This window comes from Camellia sinensis, chromosome 4 (genome assembly GCF_055761805.1).
Source record: "Camellia sinensis isolate YWXY chromosome 4, ASM5576180v1, whole genome shotgun sequence".
NCBI lineage: Eukaryota > Viridiplantae > Streptophyta > Magnoliopsida > Ericales > Theaceae > Camellia > Camellia sinensis.
In genome coordinates this window covers 66,077,702-66,099,362 of record NC_138964.1, presented here as the reverse complement: position 1 = coordinate 66,099,362, position 21,661 = coordinate 66,077,702, and the positions used below count along the sequence as shown (strand labels likewise).

Sequence of the window (21,661 nt, the reverse complement as noted above, 5' to 3'; positions counted from 1 at the left end):
TTCCATTCGTATGTGTTGAAGATGTCAAGATCCTGCCACAACCTTTTCAACGAATTGAAATATTTGGTGACGGAATCATCTCCTTGACGAATCTCTCCCAACTTCAAAGTTAATTCGAAAACTTGAGATTGATTTCCTAGGTCAGAATACATCTGACTAACATTATCCCACAATTCTTGTGCAGTAGGATAGCACATGTAATTAGAGCTTATATCCTCCTCCATAGAATTGACCAACCATGTCATAACCATGGAGTTTTCAGCGTCCCAACTATCGAACAGCGGATCATTAACAGCAGGAGCCTTCTTGTCACCAGTGATGTAACCGATCTTTCCTTGCCCACGGATATACATCCGGACAGATTGTGACCAGCGGAGAAAATTATCACCATTTAGGCGGATGGTGGTGATTTGGACAGAGTGAGAGTTGGACGTTTTCACCGGAATGGCAGCGGCAGGGGTTGAAGTGGTTTCGGACGTGACTTCCGACATGGCTATGACGGTTTTAGGGCTGCTGCGTTTTTTGTTGCTCTGATACCAACTTAGAAAATATGAGGAAGAAGAACTCCGAAAATATGAGGAAGAAGGAATATATTTCTGTTATATTCAAAACTTCTTATTTTACAAGACCAAATGACACTCCTTATATAGGAGATATTACAAACATCATTATAACCCATTATATGCCACTTACATATTATATATTACCACTATCTACCACTATCATATTATATACATGCCATTATCTACCACCAACACCACTATCATATTCTATACATGCCACTATCTACCACCAACACCACTATCATATTCTATACATGCCACTATCTACCACCAACACCACTATCATATTCTATGCATTAACACAAATTTCCAGCACTTTTTGTGTGTGTGTGTATGTTCTCAGTTGTTCAGATCGAAGAATATAAAACCCCTTTTTTCTCTCCTTTCCTTCTGAAAGCCCCAAAAAGATATAAGTTTCTTTTCTCTCCATACTTTTGACTCCTCACTGAGACTTCTCAAAAAATAAAGATATCCTGCTGTGTCCATGAGTTGTCGTGAAAAGAGACACGCATTTCCCAATGTGTCCGCTGTGAGCCTTTCTGAAAAAAATAAAAAGAATTGGACATGGACAGATGTGTCTGGCACATACTTGCTTTCAATATGTGTTGGACATGTGCATGTCCCTTTGAGGGATGCATTTGTGCTTCATAGGTTGAATATTTTTTATTTGCATCTTATTCTTTTGTTAGGACTGTTAAGTTGCAAAGACATCTACACAATGATGAGATAAAAGAGTTCTTTGTAAGATGATTTAGGAATTAGCATAAAGCCTTGTCCTTGATGGTTGACAATTGCAATTTCATTGGTTTGTCAAAGTTACTTGATCCCTTGAACAAATTCCAGGGGACACTTTTTTCTGTAATACTGAAATTGCAGATGGCTTGCATCAAATGACCAATAGTGGAGTATCTTTCAATTTGCTTGGCCTGAAGTACATGACCAGAAATCATTTGCCAAGTGGTGCAAGGTCACAGAGACTGAATGTTATCAATTTTTGAAAGATTAATCGATTCTTTTTTGTTGTTTCATTTCAATATTAATACAAAATGCTCTCCCACCTTGATGCTAGTGTTCAATGACATTGTACACTTCAAGCTTCCAATTACAATGTTTTGGGCTTAGAGAAAATTGAATATCTTGATCTTGTTATGATTAGAGGGTAATTGCCAATTATGTAGGGATTTTTTTAAACCAAAGTTGTTTTAATTTTATAATAGCTTGCAAATAATCAGCACGCTATGAAATTCTGTTTATATTTTATTTGAACCATATTTTGATTGTTTATATGATATCTAAGAACTGTTGCTCTGTTGTTTTGATGAGTAAATTGGGAATGATTAAAAGGATGCTATGGGGCGTCACCATTGTACAAAAAGAAACAGGAGGTAATTACAAAAAAAAAAAAAAAAATACAATTATAAACCCTCACTGTGTAGCTCTTCTATAAAGTGAACTAACAAAAAGGGGGATCGACAAAATTCCTCCATCAACCAAAAATGGATGGATCTAAGTAAAGAAAACTTGATTCTCCCTTCCAAAGGCAGCGCATTAAGCACAAAGGTGCCCACTTCCATCCCTTCTTAGCCCTCTTTGAATGACACCCATGAGCCCAACAATCAAGATAATTTAAAGAATGCTTCTAACTTGTGTATTTTGAGAAAAAAATAATGAAATGCTTTGATGGGAGGTCACTGGAATGTTTTAACTTTGCCTTTTTGCTTTTGTTAAAGGCTTGTGACATTCTTTTGAAGGGTGATTGCCCTGAAAGAAATGAATTGATAGCTGCAGAAGGAAATGGTGATGACATTTCTATATGGAACAGATATCTTGCTCAAGCTGCCTCAGTCTTTGCTCGTGATTGCAAGACAGGTACTATTATGCTTTAAAAGCTTTCTGGTTAAAGCCATACACTCTTTAACAATTATTTATCATCTACATTCCTACATTATTGCATAAAAATGTCTTGTGAGCTTCATGATTGTGTGTGGATGGATATCACCAGTTAGTCAGTTAGTATTACTATTTTCTTATTTTTAACTGTATCACGAAAAATTCTTACACAATCAAGTATGAAAATGGATTTTATTTTTTAATTTATTTTTTCATTCTGAACAGTGATATTTTGCTTATGCTGTTTCTCTAGATGGAATTGAAGCTGATTTATCCTGTGTGGAGGTCTTGAAGGAGCCTCTTTTCTCAAAAAAGCTTTTACAACTTATTGGAATTCTTTCCACTTTTAGGTTGGTACATTTATTGCTAATTGGCACCTATATGTGAAATGTTTTAAACAGTTCTGGTTTTACTGCTATTGGATCTTTTGGCTACTTATGTTATGATTTAGCAAGTTACTTGTCTTCTGCATACTATTGCAAAGTTCTTATGTGCCTCATAAATTATGTGAATTTAGACGAGCAGATATCACTGTTTTATGACCCATGTAATGAAAAAATTTCTTTCAGGTGAAATTTGTTATGAAAATCATTAAGTATTCTAGATTCTATGGATTGTATATGCTGGGGAAATTCAATAGACCAGTAGTATAATGATGTTGCTTAATAAAAGGAAGAGTCATTTTTCACCAGTAGTAAAATGATGTTTCTTTTACTATTAACCACATAAGCTTTCAATAGTTGTGTTTGTCACCTGCAGAAATCAGTCCCTTGCAAACATCTACAGTGATGTCAATTTACAGAAGGTTCATGACTTAATAAGAAGAAAGACAAAGAGCCACCTCTTACTTTACTTTTCACCATGCATCATATGTTACCCAGACTGGCCATTAAAAGTATGACCAAAAAGATATGGAAAACTCAGGTCTCTTGATGTGGACCGTGCACAGACCAATATTGACATGGTGATTTTATTTACAATTTTATAATTTTATGCATTTAATATTAATATTTATTTATTTTTAATTATAATTTATTTGGGAGTTTTAATATTTAGTTTCTTATTTTATTAGGGATTTTAGTTTCCTTTCTCTATTAGGGTTTAGTTTCCTGTTTTAATTACACATAGTGGTCTATAAATATTAAGTTTTTACTTTGTATGATTCAAAGTTGATTAATAGATTTGAGTTGATAAGGTTGTGGCTTTGTGATTAGGCCGGGGCCCTTGTGTTCTTCTCTTCTCTTTTTTTCATTTTTCTCAATCTTGGTTCTACATCAATTTGGTATCAGAGCTCAGGCTCCCATCACTATTCCCTTCTCTCTCTGTTCTGTTCTCAGTGCCCTATTTCTCCCTCTCTCTGTCACTCAGTTTTCTCCCCTTAATTTCAGTCCCAAAAAAAAAAAAAAAAAAAAACCTTTACCCAGCTGTCTAGCCACTAAAATAAAAATAAGATAATAAATAAATCAAGAAACAAAAAAAAAAAAAAAAAAAAAGAAGAAGAAGAAAAACTCTTTCCCATATATGTATTTGTATGTATCTGCCCTGGTGACCAATTCCGTTGAATTTAGAGTTTAAAACCTTTTTCTAAAGAAATAAGCAGACGTCATGAGCAAATGCTGGAGTAGATGTGTTGGATCCAAGTGACTTCAGAAATTCCTCGAAGGAATTGTGATGATCAAGTGGAAATTGTTGATAAAGCAGTTTCAAAGTATAGGAAAGTGATTAAATTCAGTAGTTCAAGAAGTTGTTAAGGGAAAGAAAATTTCACATGGAACATGGTTTTACCAAAAGAACTCCTTGAATATGAAGATGCATTCAAATTGTTGGATCCTAATGGCGCTCCACCAACTGATTCTTTCATCAAATTAGATGTGATTGATTTTGTTGGTGTTGAAGAATATATTTGTGTTTTCAATAGATGTCTGGTGGATTTTGTTAACACATTGTGGACCGAGATCAGTTGGTATCGGATGAAAACAAAGCAGCTAGCATATTTGTAAGTATGTGATTTGTTGGCATGGACGAGTTCAATATTTAAAAGGGAACTCATGGTCGAGTTCTTTTTTTCAGTCAGGGAGAATGATGCACAATGTGAGCGCCCTAATCTTGGCATGGGGATTTTATTTACAATTTTATAATTTTAAGTCTTTAATGTTTATATTTGTTTATTTATTTTAGTTATAGTTTTATTAGGACATTTGTTAATATTTGGTTTATAGTTTTATTAGGGATTCTACTTTCTTTTTCTGTAAGGGTTTAGTTTCCTATTTTAGTTATGGTTAGTGCACTATAAATATTATGTTTTTCCATTATATTATTTAGAGTTGATTAATAGATTTGAGTTGATAAGGTTGTGACTAGGGCTGTGGCACTTGTGTTCTTCTTCTCTTCCCTGTCTCTTCTTTCTCCCTCTTGGTTTTACATCATCTCTCCACCACCTTGACCATCCAAGTTTTCTTTCCTAGGCACTTTTTCATTGCAATCTTTTCGAAGAACCTGCATAATGGTGAAATGTAGGAGCTACCAGTGCAACTTGCTCTTGGTGGTTAAGTCATATAGCCTCAATTTTTCTGTTTGGATAAAAGATTTAATGAATAAAACCCCAGTCAAACGGGCATTATATGTTGAGATGGTTAGAAGTATGAATTTTATCCATGCAAAAGCCTGTGTAAAGAACATTTCTAATTGGATAGAAGGGTTCAAAAATTTCAGTTGTGATACAACATTTATCTTGTGAATTCCAATAGGCTAAGAAATTCCTGTAACATCTAGCTTCTACAGCTTTATTCTCCCAGTTATCCTCATCTAAACCAAAAATATCAAATATATACATTGACCCCATTTAAAAGGAGATTTAACAACAGCAACAACAGTAATAATTAAACGAAAAACCAGAAGTCTAATCATCGACAGATTACAGTGATTCATATTAGTACTATAGCAAGCTGAACATGAGAGAGTTACCATCTTTGTTGTTATGTATACAGCTAGCAATGATGTTTTAATGATGATGAATCAAGTTAATATTATATTTTATGCTGTAACCTAGTAAGGAGTTGAATTTCTTGTTTGTTCCCTTTGATTTTTCCCTTTAGGCCTGAGCCCAGAAAAAATAGATTTGTGTTCTTAAGAAAGCCTAGGGCCAGCAAAATGTAATATTGTGCTGGTGGATAATCTTTTGAAGGTCAAAGCAAACTCAGATAATTTGAATTGCTAGAAGTCTAAAAACAATGATCAAACTGAAATGTTTGTATTGCAGGAAGTCTAGAAACAACTTGTTTTCAGTTCCATTTATTGTTTGTCTGCATTCTCTAGCTTTTTAGGTTTTGGTAATCCTACAATATTTCCATCTTTTTCTGTCTTGCACAGTTGATTATTTTTCAAATCTAAAGAATGTTTTATACATTTTTTTATGATGTTGATATATACAGGTGATTCGTCTTTTATCCTTTTTTATTTTTTTTATTATAAGTATTCTTCTTTTTACTTTATATTTGATCTCTGTCACTATAGTTGTTGGATGTGCCTAAAACTCTCTATTATGTTCTTTTTCAGGTTACAACCAAATATGAAATGTATAATTTTTGTTAATAGGATTGTAATTGCACGATCCTTGTCGTACATACTTCAGACCCTTAATTTCCTATCTTGGAAGTGTGATCTCCTTGTAGGAGTTCATTCTGGGCTGAAGTGTATGTCCCGGAAAAATATGAATATCATTTTGGAAAAGTTCCGGTCTGGCAAGGTAATTCTTAACATGTTGTGTAGTGTTAATTGTTTATTTTTTTTTTTTTGGATGCCACAAATTTTTGAAATCATCATATTCTTCCTCTTTTTATTGTTTTTTGGGGACATTTATTTTTAAGTTATTTTTGAAGTATTTGTAAATAAAACGATTTTTAAAGTTTATGGATACCTGTGATCGCATTTTCTTTCTTAAGTTTTTTTTGGTGAAGCATAGATTGCTTAAGAAGCCGACCCCATTTGATGGAACTTAAGGCTTGGTTTGGTTTTATAGATTGCTTAAGAAGTGATCTTAATTACTTTCTACGCATGATGTATATATTGGCAATATGATTGCCTCCAATTACCTTTCTATTTGATGAATACTGGTTGTTTGACATGTATCAAAGCTTTGGTTCTTCGAAGGTTGTGGATACAAGTCTCTCAGCTTGTGTTTGCTGCAATCATGTTTGTTTGCATAAACTGTATTCTATTTGTGTGTTTAATTATACCTTCTGTTTGTCTGTCTTTCCATGTGCAAATTGTAAATTCACATTTGGGAGAGAGAGCTTGGTATGAATTGTTTGACTAGTTACCTAACAACTAAGCTTTTGGAGCAAGTGCTTACATGGATGTGTGTCAAGACTAGAAAGATAGAATTGGAAATGAATATATTCGGGAAATGGTAAGAGTAGCACCTATTAAAGATAAATTGAGAGAGAACAAGTTAAAATGGTTTGGTTGGGTACAACAAAGACCTATATATTCAATTGTAAGGAAGAGTGATAGGGTCACCATAAATGGAGATGCTATGGGGAGAGGAAGACCTATGTTGACATGAGATGCAGTAGTGAAAAAATATCTGAATTTATTTAATTTAACTGAGCATATAGCCTTGGTAGAGCTGATTGGTGAAAAGATTTATGTAGCTGACCTTGCTTCATTGGGACAGAATGTTTAGTTTGGTTCGGTTTAGCGTAGTGCATTATTAGATATTCTGCTCCTTAGTAAGTAGAGTTAATGCATATTTGATATGTTTTTTCTGTGCTGGCCTAATTAGTCTCTACCAGATGTAAATATGACAATGAGTTAACTAATTAAGCTGGTGTAAGTAGGGATGCAAAACCAATTTACATTTGTTGGTTTGTGTTCCGTAAGTGGCTAAGATTACATGACTGATCACTGCACTGCCTGCAGTATAGCTGCTTCTAGATGTAATAAGATATATCGACTTACCACTATAATGAACTGTAACCATAGGTCTGTCTTTGTTAGTGTTTATTTGCTTATTGGATTTTGATAACTGTCCCAATCACAAATCAAACTTATGGTTGATTATTCAAGATGCACGTTGTGTACAAAGCTAAGTGTAGACACCTTATTTTTTATTGGCCTTGAGACTTGGGCGCTCTCCGAAAAGCTCTCGATGATGAAAGCAGGATCAACTCAAGTTCGAGCCTCAAATGAAGAAGACCGACCCTTCCTATACCCGTTTTGGCCAAAGAGTTTTCCAGACCTTCAAAACCTATTTTCCAAAATGTTTTTCTAAAGGCAAGAGAGGCCTTCTCAAGCATTTTAGCAATTTCCAGCTTCGTGTTTTCCAAAATTGTCGATCTATTTCAAAAGAAACGAGTATAGAAAGCTAGAATGAGTGAGAAGGTGGGAAAACCTTCTGGAAGTGATCATGGCCGGCCATACCTTTCTAAGCATGCCAAACAGAAAAGCTCAGCCAGGTGAATTTCAAAAAGTGACCAACAGACATTTTCATGTCCGGCCGTGGGTTTCCAAGCACACCCGGACTGATGTGTTTTACCGAATTGTTTTGAGAGAGAGACTGATGCTGGTTGTACATTATCTTGTCTGGCTGATCCATTTCTACGACTAGCGGACTGCGTCTGGAAGGTGGTCCTCCAGCATCTTGGTGCCATCCAGATCTTTGGAGCCCCAAATGGCATATTCCAAGCATCTTGAGCCTACATAATCACTCCCTTGTGGAGGGGTTGAGGACTGGCCATTTTTGAACTCTAAAGCAATTACTCTCTCAATTCTATGGAGCTCCTTTACCTCTTGGCTTGAAGACTTAAGAGCAAGAGTTGATCATCGACTTGAAGGAGCTTGGACTAGAGTTTGGAACTAGCTTAGGCCCTACCTCTATGAGATTCAGAGGTAATCCCTACTTCTATTGCATTTTCTTTTCTTTTCTATCACTTTCTCTACCCAAATGCTTCTGGAATTATTGTTGGGGTTGTTGATTAGTTAGTTAGATTCTCTCTCTCTCTCTCTCTCTCTCTCTCTCTCTCTACCCCTTCTTGTAGTGATTTAGGGCTTGTATAGAGACTCTGGCGAAGTCCAAACTGTTTTTCTTGTTTTCTTAGAATGGGATGAATCTCTTATCCCGTCACTCTTTTTCATGGATTTGGGTAGGTTGTACCGTTTTCCATGTGTTTGAGGGATAGAATCTCCTTATTCTCATCAGAGTCTCCTTTGTTTTTGATGTTTTTGTTGTTTTCATTGCTCTAGAAGCCTAGGCACAGTTTCCCATATGAGAATAGAATGAATCTCCACTCTCATCACACTTTTTCATGGATTTGGGTAGTTTATACCCTTTTCCATGTGTTTGAGGGGTAGAATCTTCTCATTCTCATTAGAGTCTCCTTTGTTTTTCATGTTTTCATTGCTCTAGAAGCCCGGGCACGATTTTCTCTATGAGAATAGGATGAATATCCCCTCTCATCACTCTTTTTCATAGATTTGGGTAGTTTATGACCTTTTCCTTGTGTTTGAGGGGTAAAATCTCCTTATTCTCATTAGAGTTTCCTTCATTCTGTTGTTTTTGTTAGTTTTGTTGGCCTAAGAAACCTAGGAACGGTTTCCTTCATGAGAATAAGTTGGATCTACCCTCTCAAATCTCTTTCCCATGGACTTGAGTAGTTCATACTTATCTCCGTGAATATAAGGGATAGAACCTCCCTATTCTCATCAGAGTTCACGTAGTAGTTATTTTGGATGATATAATAATTGTCATGTGTTGGGATTGCCTTCTTTTCTCCTTCTCCTTACTCTCTCTCTTAGTTTAGCTTTATCTGCTCTATTTAGATCCTATGTTGATTTCATGACATTCACATGATTAGATTAGGATCATGCATCTAAGCCCGAATTATCGTGTTTTAGTAGATATTGCTGTCATTACGTGGTGTGCACTTCTTTGATGATTCACATGTCGTATTTAGTAGCAACCAGGCTACTAGGATTCATTTCATGTGTGTGGCTTGCATTTTTGCATCTAGGATCATGCATATTTTCTAATTATTTCTTTTCTGTTGCATTTAGCTAGAGTACTCGGTGAGTATCCTTTCCATTCCTTTGCATATCATAGCAATCCCGATTTTGATCATTCTTTCATGTTTTGCCACTTCGACTGGGCAGGTCGGGGATTGAGCTGCCCGGTCAGCTCGCGGGGGTCGAGGGGGTAGCACCCCTTGGCGGGTCCGAGGGCAGCGCCCTAGCGTGGTCGAGGGGCTGCACCCCCGAAACAAAAATACAAAATGCATTCGAAATTGCTTGAGCCGCACATACGGAAAACAGAGGAGGGCTTGTTTGGCTATTGCAATAAATGCAGGTGCGGGAGTGCAAGTGCAGGAGAAGCGCCGCACGTGTGGTGGTAGGGAGTCCAAAATTTTGGTCTTTTCTTCTCTTTAGGCTGAGTGTATCTCACTCTTGTTAGGTCTCTCTCTCTCTCTCTAAAAACCCTTTCCTCTCCCTTCTCTCTACATTTTCCTACGCCAAATTGGATCAAAACCTTGATTTCTTAAAATCCATTAGAGTTCTACCATAGATTCTTCATCAAAGTTGGCTAACTTCTTGAGGGCTTCGTTGTGTGCGGTAAAGATCGAGTTTCGACACCGTTGATTTTGGAGGTTTCATCTCATTTCTTCTTCAAAACTTGAGGTAGGGATTTTCTTAGAGTTATATATATATTTTTGCAAAATCTAGATGATTTTCAAAATTATCCTTCGATAGCTTTGAAAATTGATTGCTGATTCAAGAAGTTGAGCGATTTTGAAAGTGGGTTTATCTCTTGTTCTTTTAAAATGATCTTATGGGTTTTGATCTTCGTTGATTGAAGAAAAGATGATTTTTGGAAAGTCTTTGTTCAAAAGATTTGAGTTGTATAGTTTTGGTGAGAAAACCTAGAAATTGTGGATTTTTTTAAAAGAGACTGAAAATCCATGAATAATATTGTTATATTTATTTTGTGTGTCAAAATAAATGGATGTTTGAAAAATTTCTTATTTATATTTATATAAATGATGAATTTCAGAGAATATGAGAATTGTTGTTCATTTTAGAAATTATTGTTCAAAACGTTGAAATAGTCTTGAAATAACTAATTGTTGAGGATACTTGAGAAGAGGGAATCGTGTTATTCCTTGGATGATGAATTGGAATAAAAGTATTTATATTCATCTTGTGATATTAGCATATCAATTCATTTGATTACATTAAATTTTGAAAGTTGATTTGAAAACTTGCATTGAGAAAAGAATGTTGAGAAACAAGTTTCCATGAATTGGTTTTGGGATAAATACGGTGGTAAGTCTTGACAGGTGGTGTAGATGAAATTGAATAAGTGTCGAGCCTTCCAGTTAATACTAGTAAAGATGACAAATTATAGGTGTTGAGCCTTCTAGTCAATTCTGGTAAAAATGACAAATTGGTAGTACTTGTATAGTCTACTTGCAGACACCAACCTAGGGATTACCAGAGTCGTATTTACCGCTCTTGAGATGAATTGTTAAGTTTTGAAGAATTGAAATTGCATGACATCATTGAGCATGATGGTTTTCAAAGATGAAGATATGATTTTCTTTCAAAAAGGCATAGCATGGCATGTGTATTTCATCTCTTGAGACTTGTATAAAATGTATATACTTTGTTAAAGATTTCCTACTGGGCTTTATGCTCACCCTGCGGGATTTTTGTGTAGGAAAAAATGTGGTGATGCCGCCTAACTAAAGGCGAGGAAATGTGTGTTGAGAGTACGAGACTCTCATTTTGCTGTGACTCTATGTGTAAGCCAAGGGTTGTATGTGTGTGGGTTTGAATAACCGTTTTGTGTAACCAGGCTCAAGTCTTGGAAACTTGTAAACTCTTGGGGGTATTTATTTGTTTATGTACTTGTTGTTGGATTAATGTATTGTTGCATGAAGAACTATTGTATTATGTAATGTAAGTTTGGAGATTTACATTCGATTTTCCTCGAAAGAGCCATGATTGTTGTATTATCATTTGGGCTAGAAATTTGGGGCGTTACAACTCGGTACCAGAGCTACCGGGTTTGAATACTTGGAGCTCGTGGGAAGTGGTTGTTTAACCACAATGGGTTCATCTAGCATACTTAGGAAGTGTTATGCATTTTGTGACTATGTGATAACATATGCTTATGTGACTAAATGGGTATGAGATTAGACTTTTGGGATGTTGTTTGTGCCTGTTAAATTCCTTGAGGTCTTATTAGAAGGGTACTTGATCAATACTCATTATACTAAGAATTCTTGGTTTTTCGTGGGACGAATCTCATTATAAGAGTATAATCCGTATGTGTTTACATGACTAAGTGCTTATGTGGGGTGAAATTTAATTGTTATATGGTAGAGGAATATACAGAATTATTTTGATCAAACGTATAAGGCAAGTTGCGGGCACGTGTGGGTTAGTGTGCTAAATTAATTCTATTGTCATTTATAGGATGTCAGGAAGAGGTCAAACCCGTGGTGGTAGAGGCAGGAGGCGTGGTAGGGCTCGCCGAGGTGTGCATGAGGTACTGGTCCATAGGGTTTCGGTGCAAGAAGAAGGGTTCGGCCAAGCTAATATAGCCAAGCAAGCAGGCCAAGCTAATGTGGCCGAACAGGTGGGATAAGCGGGTCAAATCGCAATGGGGGCCCTAGCTCGAGAAATGGCAGGGGCTTTAAGAGAGTCTATGAACTTGTTGAGGATGGAGAATCAAGCCCGAGAGAACACCGCGGAGTCAAGGGCGAGTTTCCTTCCTAGAGAGTTTTTGCGGGCCAAACCGGATGAGTTCCATGGTGGCCCTGAGCCCAAGAAAGCGGATGAGTGGCTCGAACAAACTGTGAAGACATTTGAGATGCTTCACATCGAAGATAGTGAACTAAGAGTGACTTTAGCGAGTTACTGCCTCAAGGGAGATGCGGGTCAATGGTGGAAATATGCCAAGGGTAGAGTGGAGCCGACATGGGAAGCCTTTGCGGTTGCTTTCCAAGATAAGTACATACCTCTCACTGCTACGGAGAGATTGAGGCAAAAGTTTAAAGACCTCAAACAACTCGACATGCCCGTGGCTGAGTTTGAGGCGGTCTTCTCTAGTTTGTCCAGATTTGCAGCACCGTTGGTGGCAACGGAAAAGCGCCGTTGCATTGAATTTGAAAAGAAATTGAAAACAAAAATTATGTTCAGATTTGCAGCACCGTTGGTGGCAACGGAAAAGTGCCGTTGCATTGAATTTGAAAAGAAATTGAAAACAAAAATTATGTTCAAGCTTGTTGGAAATATGATTCAGGAATATGACCGTCTTGTGGAGACGACAACACGTAGAAATTTCCATACAAGCCGAGGAGGAGAGGCTTCGGAGTTCGAGGTTTAGGGGCTAAGAGTCTCAAGGAGACTATAGGCAGAACAAGAAGAGCAGGAACACCTATCCATCCCAGTCTCAGCCACAGCAGTCTAGATCCACTTTTCCTTTGCCTAGTACGGGTCCGAGAAAAGGTGCATCGAGTAGCTTCTCATGTTTCAAGTGTGGCCAACCTGGTCACAAATCCTTCTCATGCCCACAGAAGGGAGGAGGGCAGTTAATGTTACCACCACCTAACCAATCTCAAAGTCAGTCTCAGTCTCAGAGTAAAGGTCAAGGATTTAATTGTTATCAGTGTGGTCAGCCAAGGCATATGAAGAGAACTTTCCCACAGTTGGGAGGCGCATCTGGCGCATCAGGGTCGAGGCAGACTCAGAGCCACCAGCAAGTTCAATCAGTCCAAGCTTCGCGAGTTAATCAGGGAGCCACTTCGGCTCAGTCAGTACAATAGGCCTATGCTCTGAGAGGGAAGCAAGTTAATCAGGGGCCACAGGGGCATGTGTATGCTGTTACCGTGCCAGAGCAGTTGCCAGAATCCTCAGTTGTGAGAGGTATTTTTGTTGTGTGTAATTCTTTGGCTAATGTATTAATAGACACGGGTGCGTCTCATTCATTTATATCTACTGCATTTGCTTCTACATTGGGGTTAGAGGTAGCACGGTTAGTGCCTCTACTAAGAGTAGAGTTACCTGTTGGAGGTACAGTTGATTTAGACCGAGGTTGTCATGATTGTGAAATAGAAGTTGTCGGGCGTCGACTTCCGTTTGCTTTTGTGTTGCTAGATATGTCAAGTTTTGATGTCATTTTAGGCATGGACTGGTTATGTTCTTATCAAGCTGTGATTGATTGTTACCGTCAGAGAGTTACAGTGTGCACTTCGGGTGGTGATCGTTTCTATTTTCTAGGGAACCGAGTTGATAGAGCCTTGTCGCTAGTTGTTGACCCTCGTAGTAGGAGCAAGCTTAGTGGCCTTCTTGCAACTCTCTTGGATAGTGAGAGTGACGGGGCTCGTGTTGAGTTACAAAGGGTAGTTTGTGAATACCCGATCGTCTTTCCAGAAGATCTTACTAGTTTACCACCTCACCGGGAGATCGAGTTCTCCATTGAATTAGTGCCTGGCACGGCACCGATTTCCATGTTACTGTATAGATTTGCACCCGCTGAATTGCATGAGTTGAAGATTCAACTCCAAGAACTTTTAGACAAGGGCTGCATTTGTCCTAGTACATCGCCTTGGGGAGCGTCGACTCTCTTTACGAAGAAGAAGGATGCGTCACTACAGTTGTGTATTGATTATCGCAAGTTGAATAGAGTTACAATTAAGAACAAGTATCCTCTACCTAGAATAGATGATTTGTTTGACCAACTTAGAGGGTCTCGTTGCTTCTCAAAAATAGATTTGAGGTCGGGGACCATCAGTTGAGAGTCCGGGAGGAGGACATTCAGAAGACGGCCTTTTGTGCTCATTATGGCCACTATGAATTCCTTGTAATACCTTTTGGGTTGACCAATGCACCGGCTTCCTTTATGGATTTGATGAACAGAAGTTTTTGGGAATACTTGGACCGTTTTGTGGTCGTCTTTGTGGACGACATATTAATTTATTCAACTTCTAAGGAGAAACACGAGACTCACTTGCGGGTAGTTCTAGGTCTACTTAGTAAGCACCAATTGTATGCCAAATTTGAGAAATGCGAGTTTTGGTTAATTGAGGTGAAGTTTTTGAGGCATGTAGTGTCTAGAGAGTGAGTAATTGTGGATTCCTCAAAGATAGATGCCGTACAGGATTGGGAACAACCTAAGAATGTTTTTGAAATCCGAAGTTTCTTGGGATTAGTGGGGTATTACCGACGTTTTGTAAGGGACTTTTCTAAAGTAGCTGCACCTTTGACTAGGTTGACTAGAAAGGGTATCAAATTTGTATGGAGTGAGGCGTGTGAAAAGTCATTCCAAGAACTTAAGACTAGATTGACTACCGCACCGGTTTTGATAATTCTGGAAAGAGGTTTGTGAAGCTTGGGTAACCAGCTTGGGGAATGATAGAATATCACCCCCTATTTATAAAAGAAGATTAGGGTTTACAAGAAATGCAATTACAAGATGATCCCTGAGTGCTATCCCTGAGTGCATAAAATGATTACTGTGATTACAGACAGACCCTAGTGTGCCTTTCGACTAATATAATATGCTAACACTTAATATAATATGCTAACACTCCCCCTCAAGCTGGTGCGAAGATATCTCTCATGCCCAGCTTGCCTACGATGTCATGAAATGGTTTATTCCCAATTCCCTTGGTGAGAATGTCAGCAAGTTGTTCACCAGACTGGACAAAGGGAGTACAAATGATACCACTAGTGAGTTTCTCCTTAATGAAGTGGCGATCAATCTCAACATGTTTTGTCCTGTCATGTTGAACTGGATTGTGAGCGATGTTGATGGCGGCCTTATTATCACAGTATAACCGCATGGTGTCCGTCTGATCAATACCTAGATCACGCAACAATAATTTGATCCATAAAAGTTCACACACACCTTGTGCCATAGCTCTAAACTCAGCTTCTGCGCTTGACCTGGCAACCACATTCTGTTTCTTACTCCTCCAAGTAACTAGGTTGCCGCCAACAAATGTGCAATACCCTGAAGTTGATCTCCTATCAGTTACTGACCCTGCCCAGTCAGCATCTGTATAGGCTTCTACACGAAGATGATCATACTTTGAAAAATACAGACCCTTACCAGGAGCAGACTTCAAATACCTTAAGATTCTCATGACAGCCTCAAGGTGAATCTGATGAGGAGCATGCATAAACTGACTAACTATACTGACAGCAACAGCAATATCAGGACGGGAGTGAGATAGGTAAATGAGCTTACCCACTAATCGTTGATAGCTCCCCCTATCCACAACTTCTCCTCCTTCATCATCCCCTAATTTCTGATTGGGTTCCAGGGGGATGGCACATGCCTTGCAGCCAAGCATCCCAGTTTCCTTCAACAGGTCAAGCACATATTTTCTCTGTGAAATAAATATCCCATCCTTAGAGCGAGCAACTTCAATTCCCAGAAAATACTTCAAGCTGCCCAAGTCTTTGATTTCAAACTCTTTAGCTAAATATTTCTTCAACAGAGGTATTGCCCCACTATCATTGCCTGTAAGAACTATGTCATCTACATAAACAATAAGTGCTGTAGTCTTACTGTGTGAGGAATGTTTCACAAACAATGTGTGATCTTCCTGACTTTGTTTGAAGCCATATTTAATCATAGCCTGAGTGAATCTCTCAAACCAAGCCCTTGGAGACTGTTTGAGACCATATAATGACTTCCGAAGTTTGCATACTTTGCCTTCTGTTTGATGATCCTCAAAACCCGGAGGAATGTCCATATATACTTCTTCTTCGAGGTCACCATGGAGAAAAGCATTCTTGACATCAAACTGATAAAGCGGCCAATCTAGATTAGCTGCTAGAGAAAGAAGTATTCTGACTGAATTCATTTTAGCCACGGGTGCGAAGGTCTCCTGATAATCAATGCCATATGTCTGAGTAAACCCTTTTGCCACAAGTCTTGCCTTGTAACGCTCAATAGACCCATCTGCTTTGTGTTTCACAGTATATACCCATTTACATCCCACAGGTCGTTTGCCCGGAGGTAACTCAGTCAATTCCTAAGTGCCATTCTTCCTAAGTGCTTTCATTTCCTCAATCATGGCTAGTTTCCATTCAGAGGTAGCAAGAGCATCCTGAAAATGGTTAGGAATGCTAACAGAGGAAATATTGGACACAAACGCTCTATATGAGGATGACAAATGAGAGTATGATACAAACTGTGAGATAGGATGTTGAGTACAAGATCTCACACCCTTCCTCTTGGCAATAGGAACATCAAGATCAATGGACTCGAGAGATTCAAAGTTACCTCGACTCTCATCAGAAGCAGGAGATGGCAGTGGGGTAGTAGAAACGGTCCCGTGTATCCAGTTAACTTGTTTTCTGTCTATGTCCCGGACATAAACATGCCCGTCCGTATTCTTGGTGACAGTGGGTTCTATAGTCCCAGTAGAAGAGGGGGGTTCAAGAACAACTGGTTCCACCATAGGAAGCACAGTAGTAGAGGGTGGTGCAAGAACAACTGGTTCCACCATAGAAGGCACAGGACTCACTTCACACCAAGGCTCCCCCGGAAATGAGGACGGTGACACCGGAGAGGACAAGAAATAGGACTGGGATTCAAAGAAAGTGACATCCATGGACACAAACCACTTACGAGAAGAAGGGTGGTAACATTTATACCCCTTTTGAGTAGGAGAGTAACCAAGGAAAACACACTTGAGGGTGCGAGGGTCCAACTTACCACGAGAGGGAGAGTGATTATGGACAAAACAGACACAACCAAATATTTTGGGAGGAATAGAAAACAAGGACGGAGAACCAAGGAGGACGTGAAGCGGAGCCTGTTTGTCCAATACCTGGGTAGGGAGACGATTAATAAGATAGGCAGCGGTGAGAACAGCGTCGCCCCAATAGGGCCGAGGTACATTCATAAAAAAACACATGCACCGAGCCATGTCAAGAAGGTGCCGATTCTTGCGTTCGGCCACCCCATTTTGTTGAGGGGTATTGGTGCAAGAGGTCTGATGGATAATGCCATGAGCAGAGAAATATTGTCCTAACCCAGAAGCTATGTATTCCCCGCCATTATCAGAACGAAATATTTTGATAGTGGCCCCAAACTGAGTACAAATCATCTTATGAAAAGTGCGAAACACAGAGAAAACCTCACTCTTATCTTTCATGAGATACACCCAAGTAGCACGAGAAAAATCATCAATAAATGTAACAAACCAGCGATGACCTTTCACAGACAGAACACGAGAGGGACCCTAAACATCAGAATGTATTAATGAAAAAAGAACGAAACTTTTATTCAAACTGGGAGCAAAAGAAGCTCTGTTGTTTTCCAAGTTGACAAGACTCACAAAGAAAGTCAGACACATGATGATTTGCGAAACTAGAAGGAAATAAATGCTTAAGTAAATGAAATAAGGGATGCCCAAGACGCCGATGCCACAGCCATAAATCAGCGGGGGTAGTAGAAGACGTGGTGGAAGAATAAGCAAGTTTGTCCGGTTGATCTAGAAAGTAGAGACCATTTTCTGCACTACCACTGCCAATCGTCCTCCCCGTGACAAGGTCCTGAAAAAGACAATGATCAGGAAAAAACGTCACACTACAATTCAAATCTTGGGTAAGACGACTTAAGGATAACAGATTAACAGAAAACTTGGGAACATGGAGAACAAAAGATAGATGTATGGTAGGATTGACTTGGACTAAACCTTTTCCAGAAATGGAAGAAACAGTACCATCGGCAATCCTAACTTTGTCCTGACCTGAAGAGGGCTTATAGACAGAGAAAAGATCAGAGGAGCCAGACATATGATCTGAGGCACCAGAATCAATAATCCAAGGCAAGGATGTATGACACAGGAAAGCACAAGGAGAAGATGCTAAGTTACCTGAGCGGGCAAAGGACGAGGAAGCGGTACTGAGAGCAGTAGAAGATCGGTGGTCCAACAATTGGCGCAAAGCATCCTCCAGCTCAGTATCAGAAGTTTGGGTAACAGAAGTAGAATTAGACTCAAGGGTATCAACGGCACTAGACTGATGAGCCCGGGAATAGGAACCACGTCCTCTAGATTGGCCTGACCGACCTCCTCGAGAACCAGACCGATCACCTCGACCCCCGGATGGAGTCCCATGAAGCTTCCAACACGTCTCACGAGTATGCCGCGGCTTCTTGCAATAATCACAGAAGACAGACTCCTTATTAGCAGACGGAGGAGGCAGGCTGAGGCCATCTCGAGGAGTAGACAGTAATGCGGAACGGTCAGTAGAGACAGGGGACATCATGGCAGACTGGCGACTCTCCTCATTTTGTACATAGGCAAATGCCTCCTGAAGTGAAGGAAGAGTATCCATACTTAGAACTCGACCCCTAACTGGATCATACTCCACATTAAGGCCGGCCAAAAATTTAAAGACCCGTTCCCGTGCGATGAACTTTTTGTACCCGATAGAATCAGTAGGGCAAACGGGCTTATAGTCTTCCAGGTGGTCAAGGCGTTTCCAGCCGTTGGTGAGGAAAGTGAAGTACTGAAGAACAGTTTGCTCCCCCTGAAGTGAGCTCTCAATAGAGCGGCGCAACTCAAATGCCTGTGAAAAATTTCCTTTGCGGGAATAGGTAATAGCCACAGCCTCCCAAACGTCCTGGGCGGTCTCCATAGACAAGTAGCCCTCACCAAGTTCTGGAACCATCGAATGGATAAGCCAACTCATAATCAAAGAGTTGGTAATCTCCCATTGGTCATAACCTGAGTCAGTGGTACTAGGTGCCTGTATCCTGCCATTAACATACCCCATCTTCCCTCTGCTTTTCAAAAACAAAGTCAAACTTTGAGACCATGCTAGGTAGTTTTGACCATTAAATAGAGAGGTGGTGATTTTCAGACTAGGGTTGGGGTTCTCAGTCATGGTAGTAGGTAGAATGGGACTCTCACTCTTTGGTGTTTGAGAAGAAGGGGACACACTGGTGGAATCTGTCATGGATACAATACTACCGAACCCGCAACAAAACTAGTGACAATCACAAACCCGGAAGGTGGTAGTGAGATAACAGGCACAATGACTACTATAAAGACATAACAAAAATTAAGAAACCATTTTTTTTTTTATATATATATATTGATTTATTTATATATACATGTATTTATACATATATAAATATCTATATCAGGTTATATTTATATATATCAGCATATATATATATATATATATTTATATATGAGATACCAGAGTGACGAAGACGAGGGAGATGAGGACGACGAGGGCGATGACGGCTGGAGGAGATCGACGGGCTGAGGCGAAGCTGACGAGCAGACGAAGTAGGCGAGGGCGATGACGGCTGGAGGAGATCGACGGGCTGAGGCGAAGCAGACGAGCAGACGAAGCAGACGAGGGCGATGACGGCTGGAGGAGATCGACGGGCTGAGGGACGAAGACGAAGACGATACAGAGGACGGCTGGAGGAGATCAACCCAGCCGATGATCCAACTAGGTACGTTTTTGAATCCTAACCCTAGAGGTGTAGCTCTGATACCATGAAGCTTGGGTAACCAGCTTGGGGAATGATAGAATATCACCCCTTATTTATAAAAGAAGATTAGGGTTTACAAGAAATGCAATTACAAGATGATCCCTGAGTGCATAAAATGATTACAGTGATTACAGACAGACCCTAGTGTGCCTTTCGGCTAATATAATATGCTAACACTTAATATAATATGCTAACAGTTTGAATTACACTGTCTATTGTGATGCGTCCGAGGATGGACTTGGTTGTGTCTTGATGCAAGAGGGAAAAGTTGTGGCTTACGGTTCACGACAATTGAAAACTCATGAGAAAAATTACCCCACCCATGATCTAGAATTAGCAACGGTGATTTTTGCTTTGAAAATTTGAAGGCATTACTTGTATGGTGAGAAGTTTGAGGTTTTCTCCGATCATAAGAGTCTAAAGCGTTTGTTTTCTCAAAAAGACTTAAATTTACGACAACGGAGGTGGATGGAATTTATGGAGGATTATGACTTGGAGTTACACTATCATTCGGGAAAGGCCAATGTGGTGGTCGATGCTTTGAGTCAAAAATTTGTGAGTAGTTTGGCAAGTGTAGCCATTCGGGAATGAGATATGTTAGATGTTATTGGCAAGTTTGATTTGCACTTGGGTGAGTCCGGAGAGAATGCTACCTTGTTTACTTTGAATGCTCAACCTACCTTGGTTAGTAAGGTCATAGAGGCACAACGAGGAGACCGTGATGTGGAATCAATCTATGTTAAGATTTCCAATGGGAAGAAAGAGAAAGGTTTGAACGTTCACTCGGATCTAAGTGTACGTTACGTAGACCATTTGTTTGTTCAAGAATCTTGTAGAGAGGAAGTACTTCGGGAGTTCCATCACTCACGCCTTGCGGTACACCTGAGAGGCACTAAAATGTATCATGATCTTAGTCGTTAGTTTTGGTAGAGGGGTATGAAACGGAATATCGCTTTATTTGTATCGAAGTGCTTTACTTGTCAACAAGTGAAGGCCGAACACCAAAGACCAGCGGGTTTGTTACAACCCTTACCGATAGCCAAGTGGAAATGGGAGCGTGTTACCATGGATTTTGTAGTTGGGCTTCCTAGAACACAACGAGGCAATGATGTCGTTTGGGTGATTGTTGATAGGTTGACTAAGTCTACACATTTCATTCCGATGTGCACCAGCAACTTAGTTGAACGCTTGGCAGAGTTGTACATTAGAGAGATAGTTCGACGTCATGAAGTCCCTGTGACTGTTGTGTCAGATAGGGATCCTCGTTTTACTGCCTAGTTATGGTAAAGTCTTCAAGAGGCGTTGGGAACTAAGTTGACTATTAGCATCGCTTATCATCCTCAAACCGATGGACAGTCAGAATGTACCATTCAGATTTTGAAGGACATGCTTACAGCTTATGTTCTTGATTTTAAGGGGCCTTGGGAAAGGCACTTACCATTGATTGAGTTTGCTTACAACAATAGTTACCAAGCTAGTATTGGGATGGCATCATCTAAGGCCTTGTATGGCCGACCTCGTAGGTCACCGGTTTGTTGGGCCAAAGCGAGTGATGCACCGTTACTGGGTTCGGAAATTGTTAGAGAGACAACCGAGAAAGTTGTTCTCATTCGAAAGAGGTTAGCTACGGCCCAAAGTTGACAAAAGAGTTATGCCGATAAGAGGAGACGACCTTTAT

At 39.5% G+C, this 21,661-nt stretch overlaps 1 protein-coding gene and 1 long non-coding RNA gene across 2 annotated transcripts in view; both read left to right on the top strand.

Annotated features, from left to right (window-relative positions):
• LOC114266517 (dicer-like protein 4) overlaps window positions 1-21,661 on the top strand; it is a 130,284-nt gene that overhangs the window by 34,486 nt on the left and 74,137 nt on the right. The window contains exons 9-11 of the mRNA XM_082925113.1: window positions 2,294-2,432; window positions 2,707-2,803; window positions 6,009-6,198. Of these exons, the coding sequence (XP_082781239.1) occupies window positions 2,294-2,432; window positions 2,707-2,803; window positions 6,009-6,198 (426 nt within the window). The remainder of the gene's footprint in view (window positions 1-2,293; window positions 2,433-2,706; window positions 2,804-6,008; window positions 6,199-21,661) is intronic.
• On the top strand, window positions 10,040-11,193 carry LOC145824700 (uncharacterized). Its single transcript, XR_014366662.1, has 2 exons — window positions 10,040-10,124; window positions 11,164-11,193. It is a non-coding gene; the product is annotated as an uncharacterized LOC145824700 (long non-coding RNA).